Source organism: Ctenocephalides felis, unplaced genomic scaffold, assembly GCF_003426905.1.
Source record: "Ctenocephalides felis isolate EL2017-DRISC unplaced genomic scaffold, ASM342690v1 CF-g0.4_SCAFFOLD_01170, whole genome shotgun sequence".
NCBI classification, from domain to species: Eukaryota; Metazoa; Arthropoda; class Insecta; order Siphonaptera; family Pulicidae; genus Ctenocephalides; species Ctenocephalides felis.
In genome coordinates, this window is record NW_020537324.1 from 84,139,101 (window position 1) to 84,165,651 (window position 26,551).

The 26,551-nt window shown below is 28.1% G+C and overlaps 2 protein-coding genes across 2 annotated transcripts; both read right to left on the minus strand.

Annotated features, from left to right (window-relative positions):
* Positions 1 to 2,297: 2,297 nt before the first annotated feature.
* LOC113367840 (sodium-coupled monocarboxylate transporter 1-like) lies at positions 2,298 to 17,145 on the minus strand. The gene is made up of 12 exons (XM_026609418.1): positions 16,940 to 17,145; positions 16,705 to 16,864; positions 15,427 to 15,544; positions 15,276 to 15,343; positions 12,531 to 12,685; positions 10,550 to 10,690; positions 10,381 to 10,489; positions 9,001 to 9,110; positions 8,216 to 8,399; positions 6,628 to 6,866; positions 4,473 to 4,649; positions 2,298 to 2,883 (listed from the first exon to the last, which is right to left on the minus strand). The coding sequence occupies exons 1-12, from the start codon at positions 17,143 to 17,145 to the stop codon at positions 2,322 to 2,324; spliced, it is 2,229 nt and encodes a 742-aa protein (XP_026465203.1). The 3' UTR covers positions 2,298 to 2,321.
* A 3,559-nt stretch (positions 17,146 to 20,704) lies between these two features.
* On the minus strand, positions 20,705 to 25,912 carry LOC113367841. The gene is made up of 4 exons (XM_026609419.1): positions 25,790 to 25,912; positions 23,382 to 23,672; positions 23,161 to 23,315; positions 20,705 to 20,862 (listed from the first exon to the last, which is right to left on the minus strand). Exons 1-3 carry the CDS (start codon positions 25,910 to 25,912, stop codon positions 23,178 to 23,180), a joined length of 552 nt encoding a protein of 183 aa, XP_026465204.1. The 3' UTR covers positions 20,705 to 20,862; positions 23,161 to 23,177.
* Between the last annotated feature and the right edge of the window lie 639 nt (positions 25,913 to 26,551).

Below are 26,551 nucleotides of genomic sequence, written 5' to 3' on the forward strand. Positions count from 1 at the left end.
TATAAAATCCATCTCTCCCAGGTTTTTTATTTTAAAACTAATTAATTTAAAAATAATCATAATATATATATATATATATATATAATATATCTTTGATTAGAAATTCCAGCTACTCTTGCTGTGGCTGATATTAAAATTCATTCATCTATTTTTCAAAATAAACTAAAAATATTATATTTAAAATACTTTTTAATAAACTCTATTCCCATACGTTCTAACTATATACCCCTAAAATTGACTCTTTCAAAAAAATAATAAAATAATAAATAATTGATAAACAATCAACAAAAAGTATAAAAAAAATTGATGAAATTACAGAATATAATTATGATATTTTTGTTAAGTTTTGTATTTTTTTAGTTATTTATAATTATGATAAAAACGTGGAGTAAAAATTTTTGGATTTTGGTCAGCATATCTCATAATTTCAAAATTTCATTCTGAGAACTTTAAAAGTAGCTAAATCTCACTTATATAAACTCGTCTTAGGACAAAATTCCACTTACAATAGTTTGTTTTAAATTACCACTATATGTATGAATTTCGTGAATTTTAGAAAAAGTAAGTCTCATTAAAATTTCACTCCGACAATTTTACAAATTGCTAAATTTCATTTCTTATTATTCTGGCTTAAAACAAAATGCCACTTGCACCTAGTTTGATCTTTTAATTACTATGTGCACAACCTAAATTTTATGAATTTTGGAAAAAATGAGTCTCATCAAATTTCACTCTGACAATTTTACAAGTTATTAAATCCAAAATTTCAACGTTTTACTCCGATAAATTTAAAAAGCAGCTAAATCTCAATTCCTATTGACATGTCTTAGAAAGACAAAATTCCACTTACACCTAGTTTGATCTTAAAATTATTATATATGCAATCTAAATTTTATAAATTTTGGAAAGGATGAGTCTCATCAACATTTGAAAATTTTACTCACACCTTTAAAAGTAGTAAATATTACTTAATCACTTAACTCACTAATTAATTTGTTTTAGGACGAAATGCCACTTACACCTAGTTTGATATTATAATTACTATATTTACAACCTGAATTTCATGAATTTAGGAAAAAATGAGGCTCATCAAAATTTCAAAATTATACACTGACAATTTTAAAAGTAAATGTCACTTCTTATTAACTTGTTTTAGGACAAATTTCCACTTACACCTAGTTCGTTTTTACAATTACTTTATGTACATACTGAATTTCAAGAAGTTTGAAAAAAATGAGTTTCATTAAAATTTTAAAAAATGTCTTTGACAACTTTCTCAATTCATTCTCACTTACTGACTTGTTTGTCTCAAGACATAATGCCACTTACACCTAGTTTGATCTTACAATTACTGCATGTACAATCTGAATATCATGAATTTTGCAAAAAATGAGCCTCATCATAAATTCAAAATTTATCTTTGACAATTTTAAAAGTAGCTAAATCTCACTTCCTAATATTAACTTGTCTTAGGCCAAAATCTCACTTTGCCATTACCTCGTTTTGTTTTTCCATTTACCACTATGGGTACTATATGTACAATCTGAATTTCATGAATTTTGGAAAAATTAGTCATCATAATTTCAAAATTTGTCTTTGACAACTTTAAAGGTAGCTAATTCTCACTTCCTATTAACTTGTTTTAGGACAAAACTCCACTTACACCTAGTTTGAACTACAAAGACTACTATATATACAAATTGAATTTTATGATTTTTGTATAATTTATAAATTCAAAATTCAAAATTTTACTCTGCCAACTTCAAAAGTAGCTGAATCTCACTTCCTATTAACATGTCTTAGGAAGACAAAATTTCACTTACACCTAGTTTGATCTTACAACTACTATACATAAAGGCTAAATTTCATGAATTTTGGAAAAAATGACTCTCATCATTATTTCAAAATTTTACTTCGACAACTTTAGAAGCAATTCCACTTACTGGTTTGACCTACAAGTACTATATGTAGAACCTCAATTTTATAAGCTTTGGAAAAATTTAGTCTCATCAAAATTTTAATATAAGGTTGTCAAATATCTCCCTTCCGCCTTTTTGTCATTGCAAAGCATTGAATAAAGAGCAAAAAAGCGGAAGGGAGATATTTGACAACCTAATATTTTACTCTACTAACTTTAACTTGTCTCAGGACAAAATGCCACTTACGCCTAGAGTTTGATCATACTATTACTATATGTACAACCCAAATTGATTTTATGACGGTGTCATCTGTCTATTAGATATTTACCTGGATAACCACCAACATAAATTCAAACAAAACAATTATCAACAAATATCGAACACCTAAACACAAATCAGAATTCAACTTTTTTTTTCATCGGAATCCACAAATTCGATTTCCTCCTGTTCAGGAACTTTGTACAATTCTCTGGACGCATCTTCACATATCGGAATATTATTGATATTGTCAATTATATGATCGTTCATCGGATAGCAAAGGATTTCTGGCGTATTAGGAGCTGGTTTAGGCCTGTAGTACTCCTTAAAATTATTAGAACTATCTTGTTTAAAATCATCCTCATTGTTTGCAAGTTTTTTCTGAAGAACGTACTGGTCTTCTGGTTCCAGTTCTTCCTGTGGTATCTGCAAATAAGGGCCGTTTTTCACCATTTTGGCGACGACTCCTTCGAATTTGGAAGTAGAATCAGGGTTTTGTGGTTCATTTGATTCGTTGTGTAAGGAATTTTTGAAGGATTTGGTATATTGTAAAACGACATCTGCCATATTGTTGGTGGGAACTTGAGAAGTTTCCACCAGTTTGGATTCTAGAGCTATGATGGACTGTTTGCGCAAGTACTCTTCGGTTTTGATGCATTCTTTATCCGAAGACTTTGTTTGGTTTTGGGTGGATTTAGGCAGGAATCTAGAAAATTATAATGGTTATATATATATATATATATATATATACATATATATATATATATATACATATATATATATATATATATATATATATATATTCAATAGATAAGTCCTGGATTTTTTTCAATATTTGATTGTTTCTTTTCCGAACAGTAAATCCAATAATAAAAAACCATTGTTTTTTGAAGATGTTTAATACGACGTTTCGGAACTAGGTACGGTCCATCATCAGGTTTATTCTGTCAAATACAATGTTTTTTAAAATATTGATTAATGTTAATCAATATTTTTAAAAAACATTGTATTTGACAGAATAAACCTGATGATGGAACGTACCTAGTTCCGAAACGTCGTATTAAACATCTTCAAAAAACAAATTGGTTTTTTATTATTGGATTTACTGTTCGGAAAAGAAACAATCAATATATATATATATATACTAGCTGACCCGGCAAACGTTGTTTTGCCATCAAAAATATTTTGCCGCTTTGCAGAATTTCTTATAATATACATGATATATTAATAATAATGTCATATTTTTATTACACAAATTTCTTTACATTTCGATAATTAATTCCAACGCATCATAGTGTTTTGTTTATTTTAATTTTATTTATGTCAAATAGTGAAATATTTTTTTTAATCAATGTATAAATTAGATTTTAGTCTGAATCAACGCAGTACCATTTTCTAAATATATAATTTTTTATATAAATATCAGATTTTTTAATTTTACATTTAATTTAAAAATATTGAATGTCAATTTCATATATCCAATATGCACTAAATTAAATATCCATATCAAGCACCAAAGTAATAAATAATACTATAAAATGACATATTATTTATAGACAATATTTAATGCATATTTTAATTATATTTTTGACATTTGCTAATTCAAAATGGATTAAAAATAATTGAAAACAATGTCATAAATCGGATATTTATGGAAAATTATCGAATAAATATATTTGTGTTTTACTTGATTTCAAATAAAAAAAAATTAATTGCGATGTCAAAATAGATAGTATACTTCTAAAATTATAGTATAAATATTACAATTTTGAAAAATGATCATCCATCATTTTACAGTACGAAAATTGATAAAAAATTAATAAAAGTGCCAAAAATCAAACATTTAATAGATTTGGTCTCGGATTCCTCACAACTTTATCCACGTTAGTTTCAGGGATAGTATGAATATCAATTTATAGTCGAAAATTATATGATATGTCATTAAAACATTATAGATCACAATAAAAAAGAGACATATTGAATTTAACATTAATCATAAACAAAATTTGACAGTTTAAAAAAAAATGAATTTTAACGACTTCAATAAGAAACAAATAAATTAATTATTCCAAGTTATGTTATAAGCAATATTGCCAGTCAAATTATAGATTTAAATTATATCATATTATATTAAATTTCAACCAAGAAGGAAAATTATATTATAAGAACTTCTGCAAAGCGGCAAATATTTTTGATGGCAAAACAACGTTTGCGGGTCAGCCAGTATTATATATATATAATATATATATATATATATATATAGTTTTGTTTATTGGTTTGGATGTTTTGTGTTACCTTTGGACGCAAGGTGCGTACAGTCTCCTATCTTTCGTGGAAGGGTCTTCATTTTCAAACAAAAAGCTGACGAATAATCCGACTAACCAGGTTACCAAAGTTCCTAAACCGCAGTAGTAGTTGAATGATAGTTTGTAGAGCACGAAGGGCTCGTCTTCTGGTGCCACCACTTTTGGACTAAGAAAAAAATAATCAAACCATTACACAAAAAAACTATTACAGATGAATAATCTTAGGGGACTCTGCTATCTCTGCCGTAAAATAGATAAATATCATACTGAATACTGTCAAAATATCTTGTATTTGCTATGCATTCAGGCGTTTTACATATAAACTGCAAAGTCGCTCGTATGTTATGAAGCTGAGTCAGAAAGACTCTGTTATCTAAGATCGTTTTTATGACTTTTGTGCGATTTATTAGCTAGGTTTTTTATCTGACAACTTGAGAAATACGCCCGACTGCACAGCAACTACATGGCTTTTATCAATATTCAGTATGGTAAGTCCTTCATAACACAGCCTTCCGTAACGTTGGTCTGTTATGCTGCAGAATCTGTTCATAAATGTTTTTCCAATGACCAATGGCAAGACTATGTTACGATGCGTTTCTCATATAAAATGGTACTGAAAACTGTTATGTGATTGTGGGGCAATCAGACGTTTTGCACAAAAATACAACTTCCCTCGTATGTTATTATAATAAGCCACAAAGATGCAGTTATAAGATTTTTATTTGTCAGCAACCACAGCATTATCACAGTTTTTATTACCATTTTTTATGAAAACTGCTACATAAACATAGCCTTGCCATAACATTGATCTGGGGTCTTCTGGGTGATTTTTATTCGGAATAGTTTCCTAAACTACTGAACCGATTTTTTAATTTTTTGGCCCATTGTTTACATTTTTATTCAAATTAGGTTATAAGCAATATTAAAAAAATTAGTTCACATTTGATATATTAAAATTTTTAAAACATTTTGGCATACCTCAGAAAAAATGGAATTGTGCGTGTATTTGTGTGTGTTTGTCTTTTGTATGTCTGCATTTTTTCGTCTACGTTTTCGGGCGCACGGATCAACCGATTTGAATGGTTTAAAAAAACATTCGATCCCTATTGATAGGGAAATATCCTGATTAGATTTTGGCAAAGGCAGGTCCAGCCGTTACGGAGATACGGAGCAAAGAGTGCAGAAAATACAAATCGAGTTTTTGAGAGAACGCAGTATCGGAATTGTATGATCTAAAAAACATTCAGTTCGCAATGACGGGGAAAAGTGGTTATTAGTTTTTGGCAAAGGTGGGCCCAACGGTTTCAGAGATACAGAGCTAAATGTTAGAAAAATGGCAGTTTTTGAGAGAACTAACCGTCCGATTTAAATGATTCAAAGAACTTTATGCTTGTTTCAATAAAATAATTGCTTTTGGAAAAAAAAATTATTTCTAATTTTATTTTCAAAAAATATTTTTGTAATTTTCGTTAAAAAAAATAAAAAAATACCTTGGCTAAGCACAGTCTAAGCGCCACTCTGGTACAAATGTTTTTCCAAGTGCGTTTGGACTGTTTATGTACTGGAGCACTTCTCCAATTTTGTGAAAAAACTATTGAAAAATGTGAAAATGTCGCCGAGCTAAGCACAGTATAAGTGAAAATGTCGCACAGAATTATTTGCAAATGCGTTTAGACTGTGACTATACGGGAGCACTTTTTCAATTTTGTGTAAATTAGGCAACTATTTTTTCTTTGAAATTGAATTCGAAATGAAATGACGATTGTCCGACGAATGTTCTGGAGATGAATTGATTTATGATTTACATTCGATTTGCTCAGATATAACAAACAAGATAGCAAAAATAATGAAAGTTACAGTATTTGTAATAATATATTTGAAATCGTTTAAAATTTCTCGAATATTTCATTACGGTACGGGAAGTTCTAGCAATTTGCCTTAAGGCACGATGTCATACACCACTAGTTTTTATTATTTTTGGTCAATTCCTATAAACCTTATTTAGGATTGCACCTAGTGGTAGATTTACGTGCTACAGCAGTCGCGCCTCTTTGGGTCACGGAAATAATTATAATTGAGGTAATAGGAAGGTGGCTATGTTTGCAATATATTCATACCTTATTTTATCATATTTTTTCCCTTACCTGGTATCAATAACAGTGAAATTTCCAGTACAGCCTTCAGTACTGGTGGGTAAACGTGGATAATTCAGTCTTCCACTAAGTACAGCAATTTGGGCACCTGTTGCTATCCATAACATCAGGGCTGAACTTACGAGAGAGCCCCAAAGGGCACCTTTGGGACCCATTTTGGGTACTAGCATTCCTAGGGTGAAGGAGCCCATTGTGGCTCCTGTCGTGATACCGACTACTACTGTAACGATCTGGGGAAAATGAAAACCAAATATAGAAAAAGTTAAAAATTCATTTTAGGAGAATTAGTTGGACTTTGGAAAAAAAGATTCATTTTTTTGAAAAAAATCATTTCGGTTTGGTCAGTAAATTGCTGCTGCCACCTATGGACGCGGGTGTGAAACAAAATCGGTATACAACTTTCAGGAATCAGAGTTGAAAAATTATTTTATAGAAGGATGTAAATATTTTAAGAGTGTCGTTCGAATTAAAATTAACGCAAAAATATGAAATTTTAAGCCAGAAATGTGTCGATCAGTGACTTTGTTAGCAAGTCCATCTCGTGCACTGGTGCAAGTGTACTGATTATTTTTGACTATAAAACTTCTTTATGCGTGACTAGGGTGTAAATCCGTACAAATGCAACGGAAGTGCGTTACGGCAGATAAGAGTTGATAAGATAACAGTCGAGTGCCAATGATTCGTCATTCGCTCTCGATGATATCATTTTCATACGGGTCGATTGTGATTAGTCGTCGTGTATGTGAATAGAATTCTGTCGAACAAGGAAATCGGCATACATAAATAAGTATTTTAAAGTTACGTCGTAATACAAATGTTGATTTAATGAAAAATGCCTGAGTCAGAAGAATAAATTACCCTGTTCCTTGAAAATAATAAAACAAATTAAACATTTGTGCCGTGTACTAAAAGTAAGTTTATTAATTAGAAATTATTTCTATGTTATTCATAGTTTCTATAAATCTTTGAAGTTATAAAAATGGAAAATATTTTTAGGCAAGACAGATTTTGCAGCTGTTCAAAGAATGAGATTATATCGCCAGTGAAAAAGTAAAAAAATACAAGCAGTCAATAAATGTATGTTAATTATTATTACATGAAGTTCTTCAAACACAAATATTATATGATAACGAGTGAAGTTGCAAAAACATTTGTTTAGGCGTTGTTTAACATAATCCACTGTGTGAACGAATATTATAGAATTTATTAACCAGCAATTACTTTATTTCTCTAATGAAGGTTCATTTCTGAATGCTCATTACAATGACAAACCGATCAAGTCATATTTGAAATATAACTTTGATTTCATTAGTGTTTTTAAATATTATACATATTTTTAATGCTATTATAAATACATAATTTGTAATTTATCATTATATGAATGTGTATAATGGTTGACACTAATAAATGTATTACGATCACGAGTGTTGCCATATTACTAATAACCATCATTCAAAATTGCTTTATGATGTATTTATTTTTACTTAAATGCCATCTTGTACAGTAAAAAATAAGTTTTACTTCAATCTCATGTGAACCTTAACGCACTCTTTTTTTAAATTATTGTGTTTTTCTTTACCTGAAGGATGTGTTCGAATTGTTCGACGACCAAGCCTCCCAAAACACAATAGCAACCAGTGATAAAAACTACAGATTTCATAACCAAATTAGCCCTTCTTTCAGTATGTTCGAAAAGATTCAGTCGTCTTATGTAGTCCTCGTAGATTATTCCGGACATTGAATTCAAACTGGCTGACATTGTACTAAAAAATAATACAATTAGGTTAAATATATAGATATAGTATTAAATTATTAATTGACATTTATTTGATGTACGAACTCTAAAAATCATCGTAACCAAAGATATTGGATATCTAATGGTTACATTGATCACCAATTAAATTAATCAGAAATGAAAAAAATGTGACAAATCTAAAAATCACATATTTTTGGCCACTATTTTAAACGTTCTTTTACATTTTCTGAAAAGAATGCATTTGAGTTCTTACAATATTAGGTTGTCAAATATCTCCCTTCCCCTTTTTGTATTATAAACCAAGAGCAAAAAAGCGGAAGGGAGATATTTGACAATTTAGAGTTTTGTTGTATAGTTTAGCATTCTAAAGATTTACTTTAACATTTGTCTCGATGTGATAAAGATATTTTGCTTCACATTCTAAAAGTTGAGCTAATGATTTATTGACATGACAATTTGTATAAATCTAATGGTAAATTTACGTGCTACAGTCGTCGCGCCTCTATGGATATAACGAATGATTTTGGTACTTTATTTAATAGATAATTAATTAATCAACTATTGCTTATCAAATTCTTGTAATTGCACTCGTATTGTTCTAAATTTACCTTAAGGCTGCACTAAAAACACATGCAATAAACACTCCTGGCATTCCAGGTATATGGCCAACTGTTTGGGACACAAAATGGGGCATCAGCTGGTCGGCCTTGTTAACAATCTAAAAAATATTTTTTGTATTAATATTAAAAAATAATATAAAAACGTCAATACCAAAACCAATATGCTTTGGATGTGCCGAACCAAAATTTTCATATACTACAGTCAATGGAAGGTTTTGGGTCTGAATTTTTATACTGTGCTCTAATTTGCATGAAATTTTGGAATTAGGTTTATCTTACCCTCCTAACCATAACATAACACTGGCACTTCATGTTGAATTTAATTAATTCATTTTTTTATTATTTAAGATATCCAAAATTGCATCTTAAACTTCTCCTAATCGATATCGTGAGGGCCGAATTGTATGTATTCATCTTTACTTTCCCATTTGTTGTTATAAAGTGAAATTTTTACGAATTTTAAAAATATTGTGGAAAGGTTAGTATAGGATGCAAAGAAATTATACATTGACAAAAAAAACTATATTGAAAATTTAATATCCGAATCTTGTGTTGGCGCCCCCTAAAGTGTGCGCTCGTATTTTTCGCATGCATCGTATTAAACGTAGGACCGGCCTAGATTAATATTGAATTACATATTTTAAGTGAATTAATTTGTCATATTGTTCATATATGTATAATTCAATCTGTCATACATATACTGTATTTTATATTATTTTAATTTCTGGCACATCTCAACTGCTTTTCGGCAATAATAATGTAGACATTTCATTTTTCTTATACATAATAATAAATTTATTATACATATTCTAATATTGTCTAGGTTCATAAGTAAATTGAAATATTTGGCAGATGATAGTTTTCATTTGTTTTCAATGCAAACAATGACATATCGTTTTTGCAATTTTACCATTTATATCCACAATATTGCACATACATCTCAGTAGTTTATAATCACATACATCTTAGAAAATTTCCTTAACAAACTTTAGAAAGATTTATCAAAATCCGCATAATCGTTTAAAAGGAGTATACAGTTAGTGCTTGTAATTTAATATGAACTTTATATAATAGCAATAAAGCTCAAATTGATTCTACATTTTAGTTAGAAAACGTTTGTATGTGAAAAAGAAAAGGGCTGTTTTTAGGTTTTTTTTTCGGCAATTATTCGATTTTTTCCTCGCGGTAAAGAACCATCCTTAGACTTGAGCGAACATTTTAAAAAAAGAATTGGCCAAATTGGTATAGGCATTGTTGAGTGATGCGCTTACCAACACATTTTGCGATTCATTTTTATATATAAGATTTCCTAATTGAATATTAATATATTTTCTATCTGATTTTTTACAACTTTATCTATCTACTTACCCCGATTTTCATTGGGTCACAATCGTGGTAAGTGGCATACATGATGAATCCGGTGTAGAAGTTCAGGGACATTATTACAAAGAATCCGACCAGAAACAGCCACATGGCCCTAGAAAACATAAAAAATGAATACATCGTTTTATTTTAATTTTTATATATTTTTTTATACTTTTGGGCGTGTTTCATACTCGGCAAAGCCACATATCTTTGGACGCAACTTTGGTTCAGGCCGACGTAGGCGCACCATAAAGTAAAACTGCCTGTTGCAGTGTTCCAAATACTTGTTCTGGCTGTTAGACTTGGATCAGTACTATAAATAGAAAAGGAAATAAATATATAAAAGCTTCTGCATCATCATTTTTTTAACTATTTAAAACAAAAACAATTCGTCTCATATCTCATTTATCCTTCTTTCCCTAAAAGTTCATTGCTACAATTTAGTCATTCTCATTTAGTCATTGTCTAGAAAGACTGTTTGCTCTACTTTATCAGTTTTTGTTCATCTTTTTTATTATATACTAGCTGACCCGGCAAACGTTGTTTTGCTAAGTAAGGTATATTCTATACAATTTCTAGAGAATCGAAAATATTAATACTTTGAGTGTATAAGAATGCGTTGTTTGAATGCTATATACAAATGAGGTATTATAAAAACAATAAACCCCATTAGTTTGTCTATATTGTCAATACAATCAAACTGGAAGTTTTATACACTTTCTCAGAAAACATGGTATAATCCAATCCAAGTCTTTCTTGGTCTTTCGACTTATTGATAACGTTTTAAGTTTTTCAGATTCTTTTTGGATTCTGGATTTTGTGTATAATTGTAAATAATACTACTGAGCTTATACAAAATTTTTAATTTTTTGCGAGGAGAGATAGAGAATGAATCAAGTATTTCTTTTTTGACCTGCTTTTTGAAAAGTTTCAAGTAACGTTCGATGAATTAAAGTTAATTTAATAAAAAGTATTTATGTAGAGCAGGGCGAGGCACAAAGATCCAATTTGACTTTGAGCAAATATTAATTATATTATAAAAATTAAACCATAACAATTATATCACAACAAATAACACATTTCAAACGAACAATTATCTGACTACGTGCAGTAAACTGCCAGCCACTTCATTATTGTAGAAATGTGCTTTTTTGATGTCTTTCAAGAAAAATTTTAAAGGTATTTTACAACAGAATTACATTTTTAACTAATGCTAAAAAAGATTACCGTTATAGCTGGTTTTACATCTTTTTTCCTCTACTTTCAAATATTGTTGTTGAAAATCAAAAAAATTTTTGACACATCGGTGGTGGACTTTTTTAACCCTAGACTTTCATATATTACTATCTATTCTTCTGGAAAATTATAACTGGAAAAATGTTATTCGACAAAGTGTCCATTTGATCGATACCAAATTTAGATTCTGAATTTAAATATCATAAATAAAAAATAATTTAACCTAGAAAATGTTTTATAAATACCAATGAGTATATAATTATATAAATGAGATCTTTCAGAGCACCGTGTTTAAGAAAAATACGCCAAAAAGTGCATTTTCATATTAACATAAAATGTTGATATTTTGAGTCTCTAGTAACACTTGCGGCCCGTTTACTAACGTTTTTGTATATAAATAAAACTACAAACAAAACTACTTACTACAATTTAATCATAATTAAATCATATTCACGTAAAACATTCTGTTAAACGTGATTGAACATCATCTGTCAAAAACGTTTGACATTTGACGTATTAGCCACCGTCCATAGTTTTATTTGAATTACGCTCCTACAAAAATTTTAAAATAAAAAATGTAAAGTTTCTACGCGATTTTGAGATAATATCTCACCTTTCCGACAACCTACTGATTAGCACGAATTTTTCAAGACTAACACTGGCCAAATCGGTTTAGCCGTTTTCGAGGTTTACCGAATCATTTGATCGAGAGCTCCATTCTTATATATAAGATAACATATTAGAGCTACATAATCATGCCAAACTTAATACTATTTGTAAGTCCCATGTTTATTTGTCTTTCTTTGTGTAAAAGTTCATAGTCAAAGTGAGTTTTGTCAGTTGACTTTATAAGACAATTTGCCCTACTTTGTCATTTGTTATTTATCTTTCTTCAATATTGCTTGTTTTATATTTACTTGAATAATATGACTCTTCCTCCTTCGTTGGCAATTCTCCAGACTTCTCCCATGCCTCCAACTCGAATTACGCCCAAAATGGCAACAGACAGGCAGGAGGTCACCATTACTCCTGCTTGCATCACATCTGTCCATACTACTGCTTTTATACCGCCCTATAAAAAAAATAAATAAAAATATAAATATCAATAAATAAAAAAAAAATAAATGTAAATCAAATGAAGAAATTAGCAAAGATTACATAAACTTAATGGACGTTGCAACGTAAATTTTAATGGAAGCGTAGATACTAAATTTAATGCAATTTTTTATTGATATTTTAATCGAGATTCAACGAAAACTTTGATGGAGACTTTGATATTATAATTGTAATGGCATTGAGGCTTTAGCGGAGTTTTTAATTGAGTCTTGAATGAAGGCTTTAATGGAGGCTTTGTGACCTTAATGGCGGCCTTGAGGCTTCAATGAAGACTTTTTGAGGCTTCAATGGAGGCTTTGGGGCTTTAATGGAGTTTTTTCAACTTCCCGAAGGAGAAGTTTATGTTTTCATCAAATCGCTAATTTTATGTTTTCTCGACGTTTCAAGACATTCTGAATCGAGTGAGACTAAATTTGGAAAAAGTATGTGTGTGTGTGTGTGTAAACAGATTTTTTGCTGTAAATCGACGTTTTCTCGAAAATGGCTGGGCTGATTTCAAAAATTCAAAATCCATTCGATGTTTTTCGTCCACGTTTTAACCCGCAATTCTGAACCGATTATGAAAATTCAAAAACCGTTCAAAAGATATTGATTGGGAATCGTGCTGATTAGTTTTTGCTAAAGATCGACCGGGCCGTTTTCTTGTAATAGTGTTAAAAATTTTTTTTTCGACGATTTTTATTATTATTTTTTTGACGGTAGATACCATAGTCTTCTAGATCATACTAAAATATTACGGCCCTACGACAATTAGTTTAACTTTAAAAATTCGTCAAAGTGTGCAAAAATCGGTATCGTTTTTTTGGTATTTATCAAAATTAGACTTTTCATCGACGTTTTCTCCAAAACGCCTGAACCGATTTCAAAAATTTTTAAAGCCATTTGATGTATTTCGATGGCTATCGCTTGTCAGTTTTGTGCGACGATCTGCCAAGCCGTTTCTTTGTAATTTGGAAAAGTGTTAAAATTTTCGTCCACATTTAAGCTCATACTACCGAACCGATTTTAAAAAATCAAAAACTGTTCAAAAGATATTAGTTGGGAATGATACTGATCAGTTTTAGGTGAAAATCTAATGAGCCGTTTTCTTGTAATTAACTGTTGAAAAAAAAATTTAAGCCGATTTTTATGGAACTTTTTTTTGACGATTTATATCATGGTCTTATAGAACATACTGAAATATTACGGTCTTACGACAAGTAGTTTAATTATAAAAATTCATCAAAGTTTGAGAAAGTGAGTAGTTTTTTTGACGTTTATTAAAAATAAAATTAGATGATTTAGTTGGTATAACGATAGTGTACTTGGTCTTGAACATACTAAATCATTAAAGTGCCACGGAAAATGTTTTAAATATAATTAATGATTAATTAAAATGATTGATTTTTGAAAATTTGCTTTTAGAAAATACTCCGTTAAGTTTGTTCGTTCGTTTGCAATGATGTGTAATAAATCCACTCGGAATACTTATAATCACTCGTAAATTAATTTATTTTCTATTGATTAAGTGGATTATTTACACATTTCGGGAAGTTCATGTAACTTGTCTCAAGGCTAAATACCAAAACCAACTAATTTAGTAATTACTTTAATCGGAGTTTTAATGGAGTCTTTGAAATTTTTTAAAAGGAGACTGTAACGAGAATTTTAAAAAAACTTTCACGGAGACCTCAAGGCTTTAATGTAGTCTTTAATCGCGGCTTTAATGAAGACTTTGAAACTTTTTTGGGGTTTTTAATAAGTACTTTAGGCTTTGAGACTCTTTGATGGAGACTTTGAGATTTCAATAGAGACTTTGAGATTTTGTTGGAGAATTTGAGACTTTCTTTAAAGTAGACTTTGATGGGAACTTTGGGACTTGGGAGTGTTTAATTGGTTCTTTAATGCAGACTGTAACGGATACTTTCATGGAGTTTTTATTGGATATTTTAACAGCTCCAATGAAAACTTCAAAATTAGGCCTTCAATAGAGCCTTTGATGGTGACTTTAATCGTGGTCTTGATGAAGACTTTAATAAAAAAAAAATTATACTTGAATGCAAAATTAAATATATATAGAGAGAAAATTGGCAAAAATCGAGAAATGAATAAAAAAATGGAGTGAAATTGAATATAAATATCATAGAAAAACTCAAGAAACTTTGTAAAAATATTAAATAATAGAAAAATTGAAAAAAAATGGAAGAAATAGAAATACGTAATTTAAGTAATTCAAGGAGAGAACTCATTTTCTTCCGAAACTTTCCGTGTATATATATATATATATATATATATATATAATTTCTAAAGTTTAAGGTCGTCCCCGATTGTTTATAAAGCGATAAAGGAATGTTAATGAAATTAAAACCGTTTAATTAAAAATAATTACTACAATACGCAAAATGGGAGCCCCGTCATTGTCATTTTAATATAATAAATAAGATAAGGTTTGTTTGCCTTTTGATGTTCTTCTGTTTGTCATGGAAATTTTAATCGTATATAAAATTATATATATATATATATATATATATATATATATATAATAAATATAAAAATATAATTCTTACCAACATGGTGTATAAAACGCAGATCATACACACCACTGCATTTATGATATGAATATTAATATTAGTAACTGAAACAAAAAATAAATTAATAACTATTAATTTCAAATATCATTAAATAATAAAAATAAACTATTAATTTATATTTTTTTACCTTGAGCGAATGCCAAAGCCGGTACAAAAATCACAATTGGCAAAACCAAATATAAATTCAATATAAACATGGTGCAAATTAATTCACGAACTTTGGAGTCGAAACGCATTCTTAAATACTGAAAAAATAAAAAATAATAATTAATTAGAAATACATGTTAAAATATATTGTTTTAAGCTTTTTTGTTTGTTTTGGTCTATAAAAGTGCCAGAAATGGGAAAAACTTGTTCTAAAGTATAAATAGACACTGTAATTGCTATAGTTCTTCTTATTCATAATATATAACAAATTACTGCAAATAGTTCAAATATAATATTTTATTTTACTATACATAATTTTTATTACGATTTGCCGGTGCTTCATTCTAATGTTTTTTGTTTGCAATGATTTTTTAGCACTTCTGTATTTTAAAGCATTAATTTACATTTTTTTACTATTTAAAGTAGAGAGTTTATTATCTTCATCACACAACATATTTCAAATCATTTTTTTCTTAGTTTAATTAAATAATTTGAAATAAGGTCTAAAAATTAGATCTTTGAAGCGAAACAAGAGGTCTTTAAATTTTATTTGTTTTGTAATACTGTAAACTAGTCGTGCAGATTTTTTATATAGAAAATGACTTACTTGTGAAAATCTGTGACTATATAAACAAATAAACTAGTGGTGTATGGCATCGTACCTTAAGGCAAATTGCTGGAACTTCCCGTACCGTAATGAAATATTCGAAAAATTTTAAACGTTTTCAAATATATTATTTCAAATACTGTAACTTTCATTATTTTTGCTATCTTGTTGCAAATTTGTCTCCGGAACATTAACAATCGTTATTTCATTTCGAATTCAATTTCGAAAAAAAATAGTTGCCCAATTTCCACAAAATTGAATTGAAGTGCTCCCGTATAGTCACAGTCTAAACGTATTTGCAAATAATTCTGAGCAATATTTTCACGTAAACTGTTCTTAGCTTGGCGGCATTTTCACATTTTTCAATAGTTTTCACAAAATTGGAAAATTGCTCCAGTACATAAACAGTCTAAACGCACTTGGGTAAACATTTGTACCAGAGTGGCGCTTAGACTGTGCTTAGCCTGGGTAATTTTTTGTATTTTTAATCCAAAATTACAAAAATATTTTATGGAAAATAAAAAAAGATATAATAATTTTTTATCCTCAAAACTACTGGAATGTAAGTCGTCCAGATTTTTTTTATAGAAAATGACTAACTAGTGTAAATCTTATGACTATATATAAAAGAACAATTTATATTTTACTCACATCATAAGCATTTGCCAAATTCAGACTATAAAATACTGGTATAAATATATAAACCACAGCCACAGTTACTAAAATCATTACGGGCAGCAAAATTGCAAATTGGGACCCATAGGCGTACATCTCGGCCGGCAATGACATTATCGAAATTCCTGACAATTGACTGAAAATAAGAAATAAAAAATAATTGTTAATTCTAATTTACTAAAATAAAGGAGGTTTTATTCTATTTTTTTACCTTGCGACCAAAGAAATGGCAATAGGAATTGTCTTCATCTGTCTTCCTCCCAATAAATATTCATCAGTAGAATCTGCACCTTTTCCGAAGAACCCAAAATAGACACCAATTGATAATGACAGGGATAACATTAGGCAGAAAATTGAGTAGTCGGCGGCACCAAATTCGGCGCCCAAAGACGATGTCTCGTTGGTCAAATTGTCCATTTTTGGGGCTAAAATTGTAATAGACTCGAAAATGATTTTTTAACTTCCTGTAGGGTAAGTTATAGTAATTGCTAAAAAATCGAAAATAAAAATTTTTATATATCTTTAATTTTTTCTTCAAAAATGTTAATCGTTTTTAAAAAAATAATAATTTTTGGTACGGGAAGTTCCAGCAATTTGTCTTAAGGCACGATGCCATGAACCCCACTAGTTTTTATATATATTTTAACGTTTCGAAGGTTTCTGAACATTTTGGTATATCTTAGAAAAAAATGGATGTATGTGTTGAAAAAATTCAAAAAATATATTTTTTCAACAAATTCATTTTTTTTTCAAAAATTTTTAAATATTTGAATTTTTCAAAAAAATTTAAAGCTTTTTTTAAAAAAAAAGTCATTCTGAATCGTTTGACACCAAATTTGAAAAAAAAGTGTGTACGAGTTGGTCAAAATTTGCTCTCTAGTCTACGTTTTTTTTCAAAAAACATAGTTAAATCAAATTTAAAAATTTGAAAGCCATTTGATGAAACTCAATAAGGGCTCTACATTATTTTATTGATATTTGGGTTAAAATTCTAATGCTCGATTTTGATTAAAAATTTTAGTGTAATTTTGACATACTTTTTTGTGGCAGCATTAGATAAGGTATTATTTTCTATTTTATATTTATTTATCTACATATAATAAAATTTATTAAAATATCTTTTTTTTAAATTTACATACATACTTTTCGAGATTTCTAGAATTAACTAATTATACAAACAAAATTTCTTATACTAATAAAAATTCGTCTTATTACTTTCAATTTTTTATATACTCGTATAGATGAATTAATCTAAGTTTGTTTGTTAACTTCCCAAAGAAGTTTTTTTGCCAAAAAAATCCGATTTTCTGGACGTTTCAAGTCATTCTGAATCGAATGAAAACAAATTTGAAAAAACAAGTGTTAAGTACGCATAATTTTTCTAAATTTTGTCTCAAACGATTCAGAACGACTTGACACGTCGAGAAAACATAAAATCACCAAGTCGTTTTTTTTGGTGAAAACAAACTTTTTTTCCGGCAAATTAATAATAATATATTAAATAAACTTTCAATTCAAGAAAAAAAAATCATGAGCATCAAAAATGTACTATAAAGAAATAGTTATTGCATAATACTTACTTTTTTGTTCTTTTTAACTGTTTTTAAAAAATGTCTTCACTTTTTTATTTAATATTTTTAAATTGCACTATATTTAAAATCAACAGCCATATTATAAGTTCTTTTATAAAAAAATATTAGTAAATCAATTTTAATAAAAAATATAAACAAAATACAAAATGTGATAAATTTTTGGGTTAACTTTTGCAACTTTTAAACCACTATATAATTAACAATAAAATATTTTAACAGTTTTTTAAATAAAAACTTTTGATTTATTAACCTTATATTTATTTTTTATTTATTTTTGATAAATTTAACTTCTAATTTTCGGTTCAATTCGAATATAAAAAAAATATTTATATTTATAAAATTTTAAAGTAATTGTTTATAATCAATGTCTTTATTTGAACTGTTCTCTCATTTTGTTCGATATGTTATCTGAAGAAAAAATATTTATATAATTAAATATATATATATATATATATATATATACAGCTTATAACAATTTAATAATTCCTAATAAATATAAATAATTGTAAAAACTTTTCACAAACATATACACCTGAAGTGACATTTTGAATGAAATTTTCAAATACTTTAATGAAAAAACTATTTTAATTACTTTAAAAATAAAAATGTTATATATAACGTAAAATTAATTTTGTTACTAATTATAAAAATATACTAACAAAAATTATCATTTATTAACTTCTTTTCTAATTTGTGTACCTTAAAGAGTACTTTTTTTTTAATAAAATAGGCATATGCACTAATTGTTTAAAAACTTGGTGATACTTATTTTTAAGCTTCAAAACTTAAATTTTTAATAATTTAATATTAGTACTAAATATTTTTTAATAACTATCAATTTAGTTCTAGCAAATTAATGCAAAAAATATTTACAAGCTACCTTTTCTAATAAAATATTATTTCCACACTTTAATATCAAATAAAACCTCATTAAATAATTTTTAAAGTTTAAATTTAAAGTCTGTTCATGATTTAGGTCTGTTTAATGTTTTTTTATATTTGAAATATTTTTTTTTAATTTAAAAAACACTTATCAGAACACTTTTGAATAATCATTTGAATATTTTTGGCCCACAGATGTAATTTGAAGACATTTTGTCAAATCATGTACTTTATCTGGCTCGTTTTTGATTTATTAGTTTATTATATTTATTTTACTATAAATATAACGTTTATTGTGTATATATATATATATATATATATATATATATATATAAATCTATTCTATATCTTGTTCAAACAAAGATTACAATTTTTTCTAAAAATCATTCCTCGTCTATCGTAAGATTATTTTTGTAAATTTTATTTATTTTAAAAGTCGTCTAGATTTTATTTATCTAAAGTCTCAGATAACTTTTTTTTTATTTATAGTCATTCAGGTTGACTTTATGATAATTAATTTTGAAGGTTCCGTACTAAATTGTTTAAATTAAATTAATAATTATTTATTTGTAGATTTAGTTTTTGTACTTTATTAATAATGTAATTATATTACGTTCTTTCTGGTATATTTTATTTTGCTTGTTATTTTTAAAAATATAATATATCCATTGTTTAAAAAAATTTAAAACCTGTTTTCATGATTTTATTCGATAAAGTATTTTTATAAAAATTAATATATATTTTAAATAATAAAAATAAACATCTAAATATGTTTTGTATGTGAAGCAGCAAATTTAAAATTTCTTTTAATATTGGTAATATTGATAATATAATTTTATAAATTTATTACACTCTAAAATTAAGTTAAATATTAAAAATTGTAAAAAAGTTCTTGCATATTAAACCAATTTTGAAAATATTTGCATTAACTAAAAAATAAATATTTATATATTCTCCATAAACTATTTATTTACAATAGGAAAATCATAAAAATCATCAAAATGAATTTTCTGTAAAAAAACTAAAATAAAAACAAATTAACATACAGCATAATATTTATTTAAATAATTTTGTTTATATTAAAATTTTAATTTACATCAATACATTTTTATATTAAGTACATATATATAAGTATAATTTGTATTTATAATTATAATTGTAAAAAATTACATATTTAAATAATAACTGTTTTTGTTTCCCAAAATGAAGATATTCACAAAATGACTAGATTCAGATTTGTTACATTATAGTTACGTTAATGTTACATTACAGTTGCGTTAATGTAGCATTAAAGTTACGTTAATGTCACATCACAGTTACGTTAATGCTACATTAAATTTACGTTAATGTTCCGGTATTGTTTTTAGAGAAAAATTCTAAAATATTCGTATATTTCTAAAAATGTGTGATATTAATTATTAAATAACTTGTACAAATTTTTGAATTTTTGTCATATTTATAATATTTATCACTCGACTGTTTGCCAGATGATAAATGAATTTTTATTTTAATAAAAATAAATATGTATATATTTTTTAAAAATTAATATTTAATCGGTTCGTCCACCGACGTTTCGTCAATTTCCTTCAGTACATCCTCAGATCTTGCATGCACTTTTTTCTGTCTTATAAATTTGGTTCTTGCAGTTCCAAAATGCAGTCTAAAAATTGAAACACATTGTTACTTATTATAAAAAATATTTTTTTATCATTTTTTGGTATAAACTCTTTCCCTTACATCACGTCCAATTATTATTTCCCTCGTTAAAACTTTTCCCACAAAATCGAAATGTTCAACTTAGAAAATACACGAAAACTTTCTTTAAAGTTCAATTCGACGAAAGTAAGAAAATAATAATAAAATCAAAGATGAAAGTGGCTTTCTTATTACGTACCTACAATTATCAGAAGTTTTGAATTTTAAAAGAAAAATTGGAAAATAAAAGAAAAACTTGAAGGTTTATGTGGAAACTCAAGAACTCATTAAAAAAGGATTTGCGAAAGAATTACACAGGGAAGTTTTCGTATGAGAAATCAATTTTAAACATGATAATAATAGAGAGCTGGTGTAATTGAAAAGCATCATAATGTTTGAAAATTTGGGAGATTATTTAATTTTGTACGATTTTGGCAAATGTTTCATTTATTTTGGATGTTTGGTTCAAAAGTTACAATAAATATAATACATAAATGCATAGACAAAGATTGATGGCTTTTTGATCAAATTTACTCAAATGTTAGTGCGAAGTTCAAATGCGGTTTAGAGTATATCGAGTGGCTGTAGAGGCTTGGGATATTAGAAAATTTTGTAGATAATTTAATTTTGCACAAACTTCCAAAATATTTCATTTATATTGGACAAACGGTTCAAAAGTTACAGGAGATATAATACATCACTGTACATGAACTGTCGTACTCAACACGGCACGCTCTTACATTTAGTCCATTTTCAAATGCGATTTTGGAGTATACCGAGTTGATTTAGGGTTTTGGGATATAAGAAAACATTTTATATAATTCAAGTTTGTACAAAATTGTAAAATATTTCATTTGCCTTAGACAAACGGTTTTAAAGTTACAAGAGATATAATACATAAATGTATATAAACTATCGTACTCAACACGGTACGCTCTTACAATTAGTCTATTTTCCAATGCGATTTTGAAGTATACTGAGTTGATTTATGGTTTTGGGATATTAGAAAACATTTTAAATAAATCAATTTTGCACAAATTTGCAAAATATTTCATTTGCCTTAGAAAAACGGTTTTAAAGTTACAGGAGGTATAATACATAGAAGTACATAAACTGTCGTACTCAACACAGCACGCTCTTACGATTACCCCATTTTCAAATGGGATTTTAAAGTATACTGAGTTGATTTATAGCTTTGGGATATTAGAAAACATTATACAGAATTGAATTTTGTACAAATTTCTAAAATATTTTATTTGCCTTAGACTAACAGTTTTAAAGTTACAGGAGATATAATACATAAATGTACCTAAACTGTCGTACTCAACACGGCACGCTCTTACAATTACCCCATTTTTTAAGTGTGATTTTAACGTACACGGTCTTGTTGTAGGGTTTTCTGATATTAGAAAACATTTTACAGAATTCAATTTTGTGCAAGTTTGTAAAATATTTCATTTGCCTTAGACTAACGGTTCAAAAGTTACAGTAAAAATAATACATTAATACACTAACGTACTCAACACGACACGCTCTTACAATTAGCCGATTTTTAAAAGGGATTTTGAAGTATACTGAGTTGCTGTAGGTCTCTGGAAAACTTGACAGCATTATACATCATTTAATCTTGTACAAATTCGCCTAATATTTTATTAGCATTAGACAAACGGTTCTAAAGTTACAGGAGATATAAATACATAAATGTACATAAACTGTCGTACTCAACTGGCACGCTCTTACAATTAGTCACATTTTCAAATGTGATTTTAAAGTACACCGACTTCCTGTAGGGCTTTGGAATATTAGAAGACATTATACAGAATTCAATTTTGCACAAATTTATAAAATATTTTATTTGCCTTAGACTAACGGTTTTAAAGTTACAGGAGATATAAATACATAAATGTACATAAACTGTCGTACTCAACACGGCACGCTCTTAGAATCAGCCCATTTTCAAATGCGATTTTGAAGTATACTGAGTTGATTTAGAGCTTTGGGATATTAGAAAACATTTTATATAATTCATTTTGGTACAAATTTGCAAAATATTTTGTTAGCATTAGACAAACGGTTCAAAAGTTACAATTTTTTTTTCATTCACATTTTTATTTTTTCTGAATTTCGCCACACTACGCACTTATATCATTTATTTATTTTCAAGTATACCGAGTGCAAATTTCTCGAATATTTCATTCATCTTACACAAAAAGTTCAAAAGTTACAAGTGATATAATAAATAAATATCCCGTCTTAAGATTACCTTTTCCGGTTCTCCTGTCATGTCGACCTACTTTCTTGAAGATAAGTTATCAATGCGATGTTATTATCATCCTTATCGCAGTTGATGTTGATGTTGATGTTGTTGCTTGTTGCTTCTTCACTTATCGGATCGTCTTGTGGCAATTTCTGGAAAAACTGACAAAAAACAGGAACATAATTCAGGAGTTAGAAAAAATTATAAGGTGGTCTTTTATCCTTTACCTCTGCGTCCAAATGATATTCCTTATCGTGTTCAGCAATACTGGTCAAATCATGCTGAACAGTTGAAGAACCTCTGGGGTACCTTCGTCTTTCAGAACCCCTGTAAGCCCTAGTTTTAGCACTCCTACTATTATAAAGACAGACAGAAGTGACATAAGTCCAGAACCTCCAAAGGGCACCACTTTGCACCGGGGTTCCTGCCGATAAAGAATGCCTGGAACCCAAATGTCCTGATCCTTGAGATCTTAGAGACAGGTGCAGGTTGACTTTTTTGGCTATAGCGCTCCTAACCTAAAAAAAAGTACATATACTGTACCGTACTCAACACGGCACGCTCTTACAATTAACCAATTTTTAAATGTGATTTTAAAGTACGCCGGCTTGTTGTTAGTGTTAGAACGAAATATCGAGTACTGAGTAAATATCGATACTTTGCGGTCGATAGTGAGTACTTTTGGTATTGATTTTTTAGCTCGATATATTTGCCAATATCGATCTTTTTCGTCGATAGTACTCAAAAAGAATCGACAGCTTAATCTATAAACTCCACTCATCGACCAACTATGAAAACCAACCATTTTGTCGAATGCAATGCAATAGTCTCTCTAGGTGGTCATAACTGTTCAAAGAAGTGTCAAAAAACGATCCCTCAGTCTCAAAATGTATTGCTCAAAACCCCAAAATGAATATGACCACACTTATAAATAAAGATGTTCATTTATTATTCTTATGTAAAATGAAACTTATTTCAAATAAAAATACTCATCCATTTCAGTATATCAGTATTTTGCGTAAAAAAGAATCGAAATATAATTATTTCAAATATTAATACTCATCCATTTCAGTACATTAGTATTTTGCGTAAATATTGCCACAAGAACCAAATTAATTTATTATTTTCTAAAAGTTTTTTGCCTACGGCTTTCTGAAGTTGCATGCTCGCTAAAATTATTCATATAAAAATATTCAACAATTATAAAATAATATTTTACTTATAAATATTAAAAATATTATTATACTTAAAAATACTTAAATTGCTTTTTGAATACAGTATCAAACTATTATATTGTTTTAATCAAAAATACTCAACTATTATAACTTGTCTATTTTTTGAAAAATTATAGAATTTGAAATTAGTATTGAAAAATTACTGTTAAAATTTCACAATATTGAAAATGATTCTGATTTAACACATCAGATGCAAGCAATAGAATTCATTCTAATATTGTGATACGATATTTAATGAGTTTTAGATCTTTTTTGCATTTATGTTTGATTTTTATGAAAAGTACTCAAAATTCGATATTGAGTACTATCAATACTTTTGCCACGATATTTTTTTGGCATCGATATTTTGATTAGATACTTTTTAAAGTACTTAATATCGATCTTTTGCCTCGATACTTCTAACAATGCATAATTTAATTTTGTACACATTTGTAAAATATTTCATTTGCCTTTGAACTCTTTGGAAATTTGGCTAAATTTGGAAATAAATTATATCTCTTCTTCCGTATTATTGCTGTTATTAATACAAAATTTTAATGTTTCAGGAATCACTTAACATTTATATGATAGTAGGTTTTATAAGTAATATCAAAATAAAAATTTACAGGAGTTACGGAGGACTTTATTATGAATATTTAGTGAAAAATATTAAATTAATCGAAAACTCAAATAAATGTTAATATTATTTACACGTGAAATTATAAATATCAAACAAAAATAAAAAAAAATATTATATCTAAATTGGGAATCGAACCCCGGAGCAAAAATTAGAATTCCACGACGATAGCCACTCGGCCAATCTGCTGTTGATAAGGAAAAACATCGCAAGCTATGCATGCCGCGCGCTGCTACAATGCAAACTTTAATTAATTTTTATAATTAAACCACTTTTCATAGGCCTCTAATATTTTACCACAGTCAGTTTGGGCATCAAATCTACCATTGTGCCAAGTTTTATCAAAATCCGAGACGAGCAACGCGCGAGTTCTCCTTATTAGACAAAAGGTTTCAAAGTTACAGGAGATATAAAATATAAATATACATAAACTATCGTACTCAACACGGCACGCTCTCACAATTAGTGCATTTTCAAATGTGATTTTGAAGTATACTGAGTTGATTGAGGGTTTTGGGATATTAGAATACATTTTATATAATTCAATTTTGCACAAATTTTCCAAATATTACATTTGTCTTAGACAAACGGTTGCAAAATTACAGGAGATATAATACATAAATGTATATAAACTGTCGTACTCAACAGGGCACGCTCTTACAATTAGCCTATTTTCAAACGCGATTTGGATGTATACTGAGTTGCTTTGGGGCTTTGGGGTATTATTACGCTCTTGGGGAAAAAAGTGAAATACTAGGCAAGGGTTGAATTGACAGTTTTTTACCTCTCCATTGAGGAAGCAGTACAGTAGGGCTACTAGGAATCCTTGGAATGAGGTCAGCACGTGTGTGATGTAGGACCAGAGGGCAAATTCTAGTACAGAACCTTCCAAAGGGGAGTCTACCATGTTTAGGAAGTTTGTTATGCCTAAAAGGGGTAGGAGGACGACTGCTGCCCTTACAGCTTTCCTGAAAAGAAAAGAAAACAAGGGACGTAAATTTAGATTTTTTTTTTATATTTTCAATAATTATTACAACTGCTAAATTATTAACATCAAGTAATATTGATAAATAATAACATAAATTTAAGTAAATAAAAGTGCAAAGGATAAAATTTACATGAAAATAATATCCGTAATATGATTTGATATAAAATATAAGCAAATAATAATAAAAATAAAATTAATAAATAATATAAATAAAATTTCTGAATGATAAAATAATACTAGAAAAATAATAAAATATAACAAAATTGCAATAATAGAAATAGTAAGATAATAATAATAACAATAATAATAATAAAAATAATTTATAAATTTATGAGATCGTTTGGAATTTTTAGTTTAGTTTCGTAAATTTAGATAGAACTGGAAATGGAACTGAATTGGGAACTGGATTGATTGATAGGACTAGGACAAAGAACAATATAAATTTTTGATTGGAAAATTAAAGGTACAGGTGACAAACATGGAAGCAGAATTTTGGAAAGTAAAAAGTGAGCAAGGAAATTGAGGCAAATAAAATATGGTTCTATGGTTTTATGGTTC

What these genes read in the sequence shown, in the direction of transcription:
- LOC113367840 (XM_026609418.1), bottom strand. Translation starts at nt 17,145, where the DNA reads ATGGACAATTTGACCAACGAGACATCGTCTTTGGGCGCCGAATTTGGT. An exon ending in GCGTTTTATACACCATGTTG is followed by an intron (nt 12,686 to 15,275) that starts GTAAGAATTATA and finishes TTTTTTTTATAG; the next exon opens with GGCGGTATAAAAGCAGTAGT. An exon ending in GGAAGAGTCATATTATTCAA is followed by an intron (nt 10,691 to 12,530) that starts GTAAATATAAAA and finishes TTCTATTTATAG; the next exon opens with TACTGATCCAAGTCTAACAG.
- LOC113367841 (XM_026609419.1), bottom strand. Translation starts at nt 25,912, where the DNA reads ATGGTAGACTCCCCTTTGGAAGGTTCTGTACTAGAATTTGCCCTCTGG. An exon ending in ACTGCTTCCTCAATGGAGAG is followed by an intron (nt 23,673 to 25,789) that starts GTAAAAAACTGT and finishes ACTTTTTTTTAG; the next exon opens with GTTAGGAGCGCTATAGCCAA. An exon ending in AATATCATTTGGACGCAGAG is followed by an intron (nt 23,316 to 23,381) that starts GTAAAGGATAAA and finishes GTTTTTTGTCAG; the next exon opens with TTTTTCCAGAAATTGCCACA.